Source organism: Limanda limanda, chromosome 5 (genome assembly GCF_963576545.1).
Source record: "Limanda limanda chromosome 5, fLimLim1.1, whole genome shotgun sequence".
NCBI classification, from domain to species: Eukaryota; Metazoa; Chordata; class Actinopteri; order Pleuronectiformes; family Pleuronectidae; genus Limanda; species Limanda limanda.
This window is the reverse complement of record NC_083640.1, coordinates 18,492,281-18,505,282: the sequence shown is the minus strand read 5'-3', so window position 1 is coordinate 18,505,282 and position 13,002 is coordinate 18,492,281. Positions and strand designations below refer to the sequence as shown.

Sequence of the window (13,002 nt, the reverse complement as noted above, 5' to 3'; positions counted from 1 at the left end):
CACAGCACAGCAAGGACAGATTATGTGGAGTGTGCAATTATATGCGCACACACACACAGACACACTACAACTACAAGGCCCACAAGGACATTTGAGGAGTGACAGATCACACTGCAAAGAAGCAGCAGCGGGCACAGCGTGGCAGAGTCCTCCCACTCATGTAATTGTCTCACAAAATAAATCCTTCACGCTACACACACACACACACACACACACACACACACACACACACACACACACACACACTTCAAGGCGTTCATCTCTGAAGGAAACTGACACCAAATGCCACTTACCTTTGTGCCAAAATGTGTTAAATATGAGACATTACAGTGTCAAGTTTATGATAAACTGTTAATAATGAAATGTAAATCCGCTTATTTTTTGTATGTACATTCTCTGGTGTTTTCATTTATTATAAAAACTGTCTGTCCGTGGCATTTAAAATAAATAAATACACATTTAAACTACTGCTATTGAAGTACACCACTCCTGATTATTCTTCTACATAACAAATTCATAATGTTGTTTATACCGTCAATAGTTAAGGGCGACAACTGATAATCGTCTCCACTGCTGATTAATCTGTCGATTTTTTCTACCAGAGCGGAAAGTATTTTATCTACTCAAAGAAACGCAGTAAATTCTCTCATGTGAGAACCTGCTGATTCTGGTACATGTTGTACTTTGTGATGAGGTCATATGATTTGAGTGGTTTTGTAAGATTTGTTCTTCAAATTAAAAATGTTGCTCAAGTTGGGAGTTATTACCAAAGTTCTACACAAGCTTTTTTCCTTTTTTTTGACGAACCCTGACTCTCTACTGTCCTCGATGTTAAGATGTGATAGACTTTGGATCCCCTCGTCGATGGGCTGGACTCCAACAGGGTCAGTGATAAACTCATAAATCCAAAGTGGTCCCATCATCCGTGTAGAACAGAAAGTAGTAGATCTGCTCTATGAATGATTATTGATCAGTGTTATAGTCAAATTTGAGACTGATTAGATTCTTGTGGTCAAAAGTGAAGGTAAACACGACCTCACTCAAGTCAGACACTTGCTACCTTTTATTACATTTCTTTATAAAACCTTCACGACATGTCGATACCAGTTTATAAAAGCATTTAACAGCCAGTGTTTGATTCAGTGATAAACTTGTGGGTGTTTATGAAATCAGAATCTAGATATTTGAACCTTTGCAAATAAAATCTGTCAGAAATCTTCAACTTTTACTCCTTCAGACACGTAATGAGTTTAAAAAGTCACAGGTTCAAGAAAACAATTTTTTTATTTCAACATGAACGTATAAAAAAACTCACTTGACATCACGCAGGGAAAACATCTTGACATTATGTTTACACAGCAGTTACAGAACCGTCACATGGACGTATAGAAAACGTCCTGAGTCTTGTCAAGTGTATATTTTCCAATGTCGTTCCAGCCCAGAGAGAAGTGAAGTCATTTGTTATGTAAGAAAACATTATTCACCTGGAAGCTTTTCCAGTCTAAACTCCAGAACCAGATCGTGGCTGTAGACTAAACAGACATGAATTCACACCTACACACACACACACACACACACACAGAAACTAGCTGAGACGCAGCTGCTGAGGTCGGAGGTGCAGTATCTTTATGAAAAATCTCTTCTCACATGTTCGGTCGTTCGGAGCAGATTGAAATGTGGAGCTTCTCTTGTACCGCAGCAACAACAGTATCTCACTACACAGCCTGTCCCGTCCCTGCTCCACACAGACCATCCCTTTAGACCTGAATGAACAGAACTGCTGTTCTCTAAACATCGCCAGTTGGCCTCGGGCCGCGGAGTGAGAGCCTTCTGGTGCTCACGCTGCTCGGCGACTCTGCGGCGTCTCCTCTCCTGCCGCGGAGAGGGAGGTGAGTCCTGGACCCTCGTGAGCCAGACCCCCGTCATCTCCGTCTGTGGTCGGCAACCTGGAAGAGAAAGATACAGATTGGAGAATTGCATTTGGTACAATCCTCTGGCTGCTTGTTCATTTTCAACCTGATGTAAAGAAAAACAGGGATTAGAGAGTGAGTTCAATCCAAAAAGATGTTGAAGGACAAAAGACACAAAGGTCCACAGATACTGGATTCCTGAGGAGGATGTGAACTACTACTGATTATTGATTGTAGTCAATGAGTCCAGCTCTGATAAATTCAGATCCTATCCTAATACATTTGTTGATGTAAGTTTTGTACGCCTATAATTATTTTCCTTGATCTTTGAAAGTTTCCTATTACTGTCCTGCAAATGAATACAAAGTTACATTTTGAAAGGGGGTAAAGTTGTTCTCTTGAAAAACATCACAATGCACAAATCCCCCTGTAAAGATTAGTGTGCAGATCTGTCTGACCCGGACCAGTGTTGTCTGTGGTTCTGTCGGACCCTGACCAGTGTTGTCTGTGGTTCTGTTGGTCCTGGACCAGTGTTGTCTGTGGTTCTGTCCGACCCGGACCAGTGTTGTCTGTGGTTCGCTGGTGAGGGGACTGGACTCCTGTTCCTGCTGAACTGAGCCAGTGGTTGTAGGACTGATAATCAGCTCAGTAGGCACAGGAGGCCGAGTCCAGATCCTTCTCATCAAACACTGGTCGGCCTTGAAACACCTGTTAGACTTCATTTTCCTTCAGTGTTTATAACAAAGTGCCATCGTGAGGCAGCTCAACACTGTGGCCTCACTGAGACTGTGGCTGGTGAACGTGTGGTCGACAAGGTGGAGCTATCAAAATGATTCTAACATTGTTGGAATAAAAAAAAAGAAAAGGGTTTCAAGACTATTTTAGGATTTTGATCCTAAAAATGTAGATATAAATCCATCAACATCACGTTCCACAACCTTCTTGAGACCACACCCCCAAATACTGCACTAGTTTACATAGAGAAAGCTGCATATACAATGGAGTCTCATGCAGCAGCTTCACATGGTCAAAGTGTGGCTGCCTGATGGAGAAAGGGATGGAGGGAGGAGGGAGGAGGGATGGATTGAGCTCAATACGTTTATTTTTGGTGTCCTCCTTCATGTTGCCTGGTGCTTTGATGTGCCGAGCACCATTTCCCTCCCATTAGAGTGTAATAAATCACCTTTCAGATACTGGCCCTGATCGCTATTCCTCCCGTCTACAGGCCTTTGATGGTCATTACTCTTTTAACAGGGCCTAAATATAGGTCTAAAAATGGCAGGCTCCACATGGCCCTCATTTCTAATTCACACATCTGTCCCCGTTTAGTCGCCATTTTGTCGTCGTGAATATAGAGCGTGATAATAAATCCTCGGGGCGCCGGTGCTGATCGGCCCAGAAAAAGACCGGCCAGTTTAAAAATACATTAACAGGCATCTGTCACTGTTTTGATTTGCATTACAATCAGGTGGAAAGAAGGTGGACGCCCACGTCCAAGAGACATTTGTATGTTCATTTGCTTTGTGTCAATACTGGAAACTTTGAGTCGTATATGATTCATTTTTGGCAGATGGAGCAGATGTAACTAACCAATTTGATAAACATGCACATATTGGTAAGGAGTGGACCTTTTCCTTCGTTTTTTTTATTAATAAAGCTTATCGACTGATTCCAGAACGCTCCCTCACTAAACGATGTAATACTGGAAACCAAGCATTTGGGTTTGACCCTTTTCCAAATTCTTGCTTTTTTCCGGGATCCCAGTTTCTCTCTCTGATCTGAGACGACACAGTAAAAGCATTTATCGCAAAGTAAATCTATTTTCAAAACACTTCAATTCACCCAGAAAATGACAGCGACAGACCCAAGTGACGGAAGGCTCTGGAATCATCGAAAAGATTTCCATCGGTGGCGCCTCAGTCTTGTTTTCATGCACAGTGTGAGAATCCATCTGCTTTCTGTCTGGATCCCTCCTTTCCTCGAGCTGAGATTAGATCAGAAATCAATACACATCAGCCAGGGACGTGCAGGCGCTACTTCTCACTGCCAAGCTGATTTACAGTTTAAAAACTGAAACGCTAGAAGGTGATTTTAAGAACAGATATCATGATCATCCAGTCCACCTTCTTTTACTCTGCTGTATCTGGAACCTCTTCAAATCTGGTTCACTTAAACTGACAATATGTTTCTTCAGCAGCTAAAAGTCTCTCAGTCAAAACAATAACAAAAGAGCTAGTCTGATCATCTATACATCATGAAATTGGATTGTGGGAGTTGTTGCCATTGTCGATGAAAATCTAGTGCAAATCGTGTTCACGTGGGAGGTTGTGTTTGATTCACGTTACACAGTTATCAGCCGTTAATAATGCTGATCCAGTACGAGTCACCAATACAATCAGAGAAAGGAAAAAATTGCCGACTGGCTTCTAGGAAGTTCTAAATGAGGCCGACTGTTCCATCCAACACGACCGAATCATAACACGATCACAATGAAACGTTACCTTGAATCAAATAGAGGATGTTTCTGGGTTTGAACATTGTTGGAATCATTTGAGATTATTTAAGTTCAATAGTCAAGAAAAAATAATACAGACATTGTTACATATTATTTCTTTAAACTGAACTGATGAGTCGTCGTGCTGGCGTGTGACGGCCTTTTCCAAATATGCAAACAGAGCCTAACAACCAACTAACCCGAAACCTATTATTAAGATACATTTATTTGTCCCAAACACTTGCACAGACATGCACAAGCACACTCATGCAAGGAGGGAAATGTTGGGGGAATATTCTTGCTGAGGGGCACTAGACAGGGTAGGGAGAATCCTCTTGGATTTTTGGACAGATCAATCCAGGTTCGTCTTTTTGTTGTTTCTCCGTGGAGTCGAACCAGAGACGAACCAGAGACCTTTTCTGCCCATAGTCCAACTTTCTGCCACTAGTCCACTGCCTCTCCCAGGGATTGGGTGACACGTTCAAAAAAAGGCATTAAAAGCGACTCCTCCCTGATTGATGAAATATCTGTCGGCAGTATTAAGTCTCCTCAGGCCTCATTAGGACTGGAAGTACAGTCTCTCTCTCCTGAGGTTCCTCGCTCTCACCTTCACTATAGAGCCACAGAGCGTGCAACCAGCCTCATCTGCAAAAATTACCCCACTTCACTAAAACGAGACCGAAGCGGAAGAGGCGCGAGTGCGAGAGCAAGGAGGGAAGATGAAAGACGCAGAAAGAACAACAGACACAAAGTGCAGCTCATTAGTAACGTGGCCCGGCGGTTCTGAAGATGCCAGGAGGGGTTTGATTCGTCTGGGTGAGACGGGGTCTGGGGCGGAGGGTTCTTTAACATTTGAGCGAGAGTTGAAGGAAAATGGGGGATGAGGAGAAAGGAAAGGGGGGCGGGGGGAGATGAGATAAGAGAATGAAGGGAAAGGTGAAAGAGGATGCGGGACAATCAAGGAAGGAGTGAGAACAAATGGAGGACAAAGGGGAAGGAGCTCTGAGACTGAAATGTATGAGCGCACATTAGGTAATTAAAGTTGGAAAAACACCACACACACACACGGACAGACACACACACACACACAGCCACTGCGACCATGGAATCTTTCTCCTTTTCTTTCACAACCGTTCATTGTCTTCTCTTGTCTGCTTGTCTGGGTCATGCTCTCCTCAGGTGCAGAACTTAGCCACTGTGAACAAAGAGGAAATCAATCACTGTTCACCAATCAGCTAAGCTCTGTGCCTGGCTGGAGAGAGGATACAAACACTGTCTGTCTGACTGACACGTGTACACACACACACACACACACACACACACACACACACACACACACACACACACACACACACACACACACACACACACACACACACACACACACACACACACACACACACACACACACACACACACACACACACACACACACTCCTTCCAAACACCCACATCTGGCCCTCTGGCTCCCTCATCCTCCTTTTTTTCTTTTCCGCACTTCAAAATCATCAGCTCCTCAAACACAATCACACTCTTAGATAATCACGTCTTTTGAAAGTTTTTGGGGGAATGAGTGTGTTTTTTCTATGTGTGTGTGTGTGTGTGTGTGTGTGTGTGTGTGTGTGTGTGTGTGTGTGTGTGTGTGTGTGTGTGTAGTGGGGGCTCTTGTTACCATAGCAGCCGGCTGGGTCAGGGCTGTGTGGTAATCCCTGGCAATGTGATTTTATCATAAGTCACAAATCAGCACGCCAGGAACCCTCACAGCTCAGACATGAAAGAACAAGATCTCCTCCCTCTCTCTCTCTCTCTCTTTTTTTCTTCCTGCTACGTCCTCAGGTCCAGTCCACCGTTAAACCTGCCACCACTCACACATGGAAAAAACATTCCTTTTTCTTTTTGTTCTTTCTTTCTCCCTCTCTTCCCCTCCCTCGTGTCTGCCATCAGGAGTCACGGAGGAGCGGACCTGTAGATCCTCCTCGCTCCCTCTCCTCGCCCACTAGCTCCTCGGTTGCCCCTCTCCTCCTCTCCCATTCGCCACGCTTGGCTAACCCGGCGATATGCCCCTCATTAAGCGGATCAAGAGGGATTCCAAAGGCATGTACCAGGGGAAGAAAAGAACGAGAGAGTGAGGGGAAAAAGAAAGAAAGAAAGGGGGGGGGGTGAGAGAATGAGAGGGAGAGACCACCCTTCTCTTTTTAAAGGGTTGTGCTTTTAGGTCTAAAAAGCAGAGTGGAGGGAGTGTTTCTTGAGAGACATGTTGTTTTCAATTAAACCCTCTCGGGCCGCCTCAGCTTGATCCCACTGTTCTGTGGTCTGTCTGTGTGTGTGTCTGTGTGTGTGTCTGTGTGTGTGGGAGTGGGATGGTGGGATGGTGGGATGGGGGGGGGGGGCAGCAAAACGTAAATCCATCTCCCCACAGTGTAATATGCAACAGCAGCGAGGAGATCTGTTCATCCATCATTTTAATTGGACAGAGATTTGGACCCGAGCTCAGCTGACCACCGTGATCCATGGATGTTTACAGAGGCTTGCTCGCTCCGGCCCGATGGGAGACCAGAGTCAAAGTTAGGACATTCATCTCTAAGTGTTCTGCTTCTTGTTTTGTTTTTTCGGTCCATGCTGCCCCATCTCATTCCCCCTGTGCTTGTGGGGCGGCTCCACAGGGGGGTGTAGCGAGGGGGTGAAGGATGATGACAAGAGATCTGCAGGCACAGACAGATAGGCGCTACGAGTGTGTGTGTGTGTGTGTGTGTGTGAGAGAGAGAGAGATTTATCAGGACTGAGCCAGATGCTGAGCACTTGTCTAGAAAGCCTTTAACATCCTGTGCAAATGTGTGTGTGTGTGTGTGTGTGTGTGTGTCTGAAGATAAAACGCCGTCATGTGGTGTCTCGGCCTCGGTCTAAAAAAGGAATTAGAAGGTGTAAGTCTCAGGTTGATGTGGACGAGCCTCTCGACAGAGCCTGGTTTGGTGGGAGGTTAAGAAATCAAAGAACACTGAGCAATATATACATTGTGTCAAAATCTTACTTTAAATGTACGTTAAGAAGCCGACTTTTCTGTGACTCACTCGCTAACTTCTGCTCATGTGCAGTGAGCTCAGGGGCAGGAAGGCTGATCAGTGACAGACAGGTTCGCCAACTCATCATTTCATCATGTCCCGATGAAGTGATTGCTCGTGTTTATCACAGTCCAGCTAGGGCCACGCACACCGGCTTCTTTTCTTTCAGTTTTTTGTTCAGATGACTTTATTTAAAATAAATGACACATTCAATTACATCATTGTACTGTCACATTAAAGTAATGCATAGAACGATTTCTTTGTAATTTACTATTCCGTCTGAAATCTCTCCCTTGTCTTTGAAGAAGACAGGGAGGAGATGTCAAGATTTTCCCAGTACCACCGCGTACGTTTCCGGGAGGAAGTTCCAGACCAAATCAGATTCAATCAACCGAAACCTGAACTGTGACGATCTTTAAAATCTGTTAATAACTTAATTCCCAATGTTTGCTGTTTCTTTCAGCTTCTCAAATGAGGATTAACTGCCTTCCTCTAAAGTCGCAGTGATGTAAAATAGTTTCTGGTCTGTTGGGCCGACCAAATAAATGTGAAGATTAGTTTTTGAGTGTGAAATTCTGCAGAGAATAAAACACTAGATTCTAAATATAAATGTAATTTCACTGATATATAGTATATCCACAGTGTATTGTATGTAACACTGTGTTTTACGGCCCTGAGGAATAGCCGGGGTTACTGTACTGGTGATGTTGAGACAAGAGCCATGTAACTGCCTGCTCCCATTATTCACAGGTCTGTGTCAGTGGTTCCGGGTCTGTTATAAAAAAGATCAGCGGCTTCAAAGGAACCTGTCTCCCCTCAGGTCCTCCCATCCGCTCCCTCTTCCTCCCTCTTCCTCCCTCTTCTGTCCGTCTGTCTGTCCAAACCATAAATTTCACTCTCCCTTTCATTTCGTGTGAGACCAATAAACCCCTCACTGCTCAGAGTTGTCAGAAAGGCCCACTGGTTGACAGTTGTGGTTCCGCATAGACCCACACACACACACAGTAACACACACACGGGAGGAATTTCAAGGTCAAGAGGATAAAAATCACCCTACATCGAGCAGAGTCCGTCTCCAGCCCCTCAAAAATGCTCGCTGACCCGTTCTCTCTCTCTTTCGCTCTCTTCCCTCCCTCGTTTGTTTGAGGAACACATTCCCGAATTCCTTCTCTGACAAACACATCCTGATGGCGCTGCTGTGAAACCACGGAAAAGGCCCCATTCTGAGTGTACACACACACACACACACACACACACACACACACACACACACACACACACACACACACACACACACACACACACACACACACACACACACACACACACACACACACACACACACACACACACACACACACACACACACACACACACAGTGGGCTCAGGAAGGAATGTGCTGTATAGGTAGCCAAGTGACTCAAGTGTGGACTGTCCGCTGGGGCAGATGGAATCAGGATCAGTCCAACACAAAGCTTTCTTTTCACAGAAGCCATTTCAGATTAAAAGGTCAGATGCAAGATCAAATATTGACTTTAAAATTTAGAAATACGTCAAGACAGGAGAAGGAAAACAGGACGATTTGAAACGATTCCATGATGCAGATCATTGTTTCCTATGTGACGCTCATCCAAGCTTTATTATAGTGATGTTACTGATACTTATCACCACAGATGGTTCAAGTTTAAAAGCACCAGCCAATTAAAAAGCATCTGTTTCACACTATATTTCGTCGAGAGACAAACTATTAGAATTCTGATGAAATATGTCGAATCCGACCAATTTATGTTGGCTGATGAAAAATCGATACGAGCCTTTCACACACACACACGTCAGTTTCAGTGGTCATCTCTGCAGATACGCACAGTTATGAAAACTTTTTTTTTCACAGAATAATCAATGCAGAAAATACGTAAAAAAGGTTATTTTCTTAATTCAAGTTCCATATATTTGGTTGAATTTGTGCTTTTTCAATAAATTTATAGTAATTTATAATTAAGTTTATGGTTAAACTGTAAACAATGCCTGAATAAAATGTCTTTGTCATAAAGGTTCGATAATAACATCTTAGGAACCATGTAATAGGAAATGGTTTACTCCCTAATATCAGTACCAACATCCGGCCCCATGATGAACATTGGTTTGCCTTTAGAAATACGGACAGAAAACAGAGACACAGCACGTTTGACACCCAGTGAATAAAAAGCTGAAAATGAGACTTCACCTCCAAACGTCATAAGATCATCTCCTCCACCACTCTACGTGCCGATTGGTCCATCTCCTCCTGGACCAATGAGAGGCAGCGAGCAGCCAGAGCCTGCTGCTCGGGGTCCTCTTGAACCATCAGCTCCCCGTACAGATACACACCCATGGCCTGGAACACACAGGTCATGGCTCTTTTTCTTACTATGTCATACAATGACTCAGCGTTTTTTTAAAGTAAAGCTGTGTGTATTTACTTGGTCATGAACCAGGAAGTGTTCCACGTCTCCGTAAGCCTGAGTGTATCCGTGTTTGACCACCAGCTCACACCAGCGATGTCGGACCTGGAGAAAGAACAGCATATTATTAACATGGACCAACACAGAATTTATCAAATAAAGAGTCCATAAAAATATATTCAACTTTTCCTTTTCGTTGATGTTATACAGGTACGAGAAATCAATACACCCCCCTTCTCTTGCTGTGGGCATCCCACCTGAGACAAGACCAAGTCACTCAATGTACCGGGGTATAAAGTTGACTGGAATATCAAACCCCACCATTACACAGATGTTTGCAGGATGCCTAGCGATGAGGTCATGTATCAGAATTCTCATTTCATCAACCTGACCACAGACATTAAGAATAGTTTATAGAAAAAGCCAATTTACTCCCTGGTTGTCTCATGTGCTGTAGTAGTTCATAATGAGGCATTGGTATTAAAATAAGACACTTTCATAACCAGCTTTAAGGACTTAGGTTTTAAAAGTGATGACAAATCCCAGTGTCTCATTTCAAACTGAAGCACGACATCCAAATAAAAAACTGCTCATCAGTCTGTGCAGAGGCTCTGATGAGGTTATATAAGGTCTGAGTTTCTGTTGCTCATCCAAACCACATGAAACCATTTCCAAATTCAATATACCCTTTGTGTGAGGGTATACATTACCACTAAACACAGTTCAAAGAAGTATTCACATGCAGGATTGGTGCCGATGGCAGAGATTCCTCCGAACGTCCCCATGTTGGAAGACATTTTACTCGTATGCTCTTCTGGTCCGTGCACGAGAACATGAATGTGAGCAGATCTCCTCAAAGCCAGGAACAAAAGACAAACAGCTCGTCTGTCACAGCTGCAGGATCCACTGACAATGACGAGGCTGATCCAGAGTCAGAGGATTAGCTGACGTGAACTTTGCTTTAGAAACGGAGCCATCCCAATCCAAAGTTCACGTGTAGAACTTCTATTTAAATCCACGACTATGTGTTTTTTCTGTATGTGTGCATACGTGTATATATATATATGTGTGTGTGTGTGTGTGTGTGAAAGCTAATCCCTGGCCTTTCTCCCAGAGGATCAATAGGAGCTCTGTTGCCGCAGTTACAGGAGAGATCAGAGACTGGCTCTGTCCCTGCCTCAGCCACCACCCATCATCATCTGCTGCGAGCGTGCACGTGACCATCGGTGCACGTGCACAGGCGTGTGCACGGCTGTAGTTTAGGGGCGCAGACACACTGATGATAAAAGAGACAGGAGGACGATGGAGGAGAAAAAAAAAGAGTCCCGATGAGAAATCTGTTAAAGCACCGTCACTACGTTACAGCCTGACAGTTTCCCTCCAATGGTTTTTTTTGTGGCTGTTTCAATCTCCTCCATAACCATCTCCTCCACACTCAGGGTAATAAACTAGTCCTTTGGAGAGGACAGTGACCAAGCGTGGGATTCTCAGTGATTGATTCGATTTCAGCAGCTCAAGCTTTGGGCTTTTCGACAGCGCTTGTACAGAGAATCATTTTAAGCTTTCTACAGAGGAGCCAAATGATCCACCTGAGATCTGTGTCAATGTGAGGACACTCTTAATAGGAGTTTTTTCTTAAACTTTCAATTGTTTGTGCTGGAAGTGTTTGCGCTGCCCTCCACCTGTTTATGCAGCAGGATGAAGGCAAACCGAGCGGCGCTCCACTCAGCAGACGCACTTAAATCCTCACATTAACTCTGAAAAATCCTAAATAAACATGAGCTTAATTGGTCTCAGAAGGGATTTCTACTTCCTCTCCTCATCCAACTTTAAAAGTCTTTCTTCTGCTGTTTATGCCCGCCGTCTGTTTGCACAGCAGACCTGACACAAGACAAAAAGTGCAAGTCAAGTGTATCTTCTACCTTCTGCCCACAAGGGAACACTGATATATGTGTGCGTTTGCTTTCATGAATGTTGGAGTGGTGCAGAAGCAAGTATAGTGCGGGTGTGTGTGTGTGTGTGTGTATATGTGTGTGTGTGTGTGTTTCTGTGTGTGTGTGTGCCCTCTGGTGCCATCCCTGCCCTTTTGGCCTGCGAAGCCCCAGCAGCTGTTGCCTGCGCTGGGTTACATTCCTGGGGAGAGCCCTGGGGCAGAGCAGCTGCCTGGTGCACCTCTCCTCACCCCCTTATTTTTTTATTTGATCCGTTTTCCTCTGGCTGGGGCCCCTCTCTCTGACAGCACATGCAATTACACAGTGACATTCCTTCATTTATTACTGCACCCACACCCCTGCTTCACCCTACACTTCCACCAGTCCACACACACACGCTACAAGTCATGCTAACGTACTTTGTGCTCCCTCGCGTGACAAGTAATCTTGCAATCAAACACGCAAAAGCAAGCATGGAGTGAAGAGACAAAACGCAGTGTGATAGTCGTCCTGATTGGTCCACATACTACACCCCAGCACGGGGCTTTATTCCCTTTTTCGGCAAAAAAGTGATTGAAAATGTTGAACTATTCCTTTCTAGTCTTTATCCTTCTTCTACATTCACGCTCCACAACTATCCAATTGCAGCTATTCTTATTTTCCTATCAAGTCATTTGCCCAATGGCACCTATTAGGCCTGGAAGGGATTTCTTCCTCTGTAATCCCTCGCAAGGTTTTTAAGTTTTTCCCATTAGAGTGTTTTTTGGACAGAGTGTTTTTCCTCACTTGAGGAGCTGTTTTTGTTTCCAGTCTTCTATGAGCCTGTGGAGCCCTTTGAGCCGTTTTGATTAAAGGCTGCATAAATAAACGCGAGGTGACTTTTTCTGTAGTATTTCTCTCTCAGGCTTTCCTTTCTGAATAACTTGTTCCCCTCGTTCATCGTCCCCTCCTCTCCTCCGCTCCACATGTTGCGGCCGGTTGAACCAGACGCCTCTTGATGTGGTCTCGTGAAGTCTCCAGCCACTGGAGGAGGAAACATAACCTGTGCACCACACACACAATATGCCCAGTGTGCTTGACCAACAGATGGCCTTCGACACACTCCCACAAAACCAGAAATGCACTCACGAAACCACACACACACAGACACACACACAGATGCACGTG

At 44.5% G+C, this 13,002-nt stretch overlaps 1 protein-coding gene across 1 annotated transcript in view; it reads right to left on the bottom strand.

Moving 5' to 3' along the window:
- Positions 1-1,265: 1,265 nt before the first annotated feature.
- Positions 1,266-13,002, bottom strand: part of aopep (aminopeptidase O (putative)) — a 71,696-nt gene continuing 59,959 nt past the window's right edge. The window contains exons 16-18 of the mRNA XM_061072298.1: positions 9,923-10,009; positions 9,688-9,837; positions 1,266-1,946 (exon numbers count right to left, since the gene is read on the bottom strand). Of these exons, the coding sequence (XP_060928281.1) occupies positions 9,697-9,837; positions 9,923-10,009 (228 nt within the window). The 3' untranslated portion in view covers positions 1,266-1,946; positions 9,688-9,696. The remainder of the gene's footprint in view (positions 1,947-9,687; positions 9,838-9,922; positions 10,010-13,002) is intronic.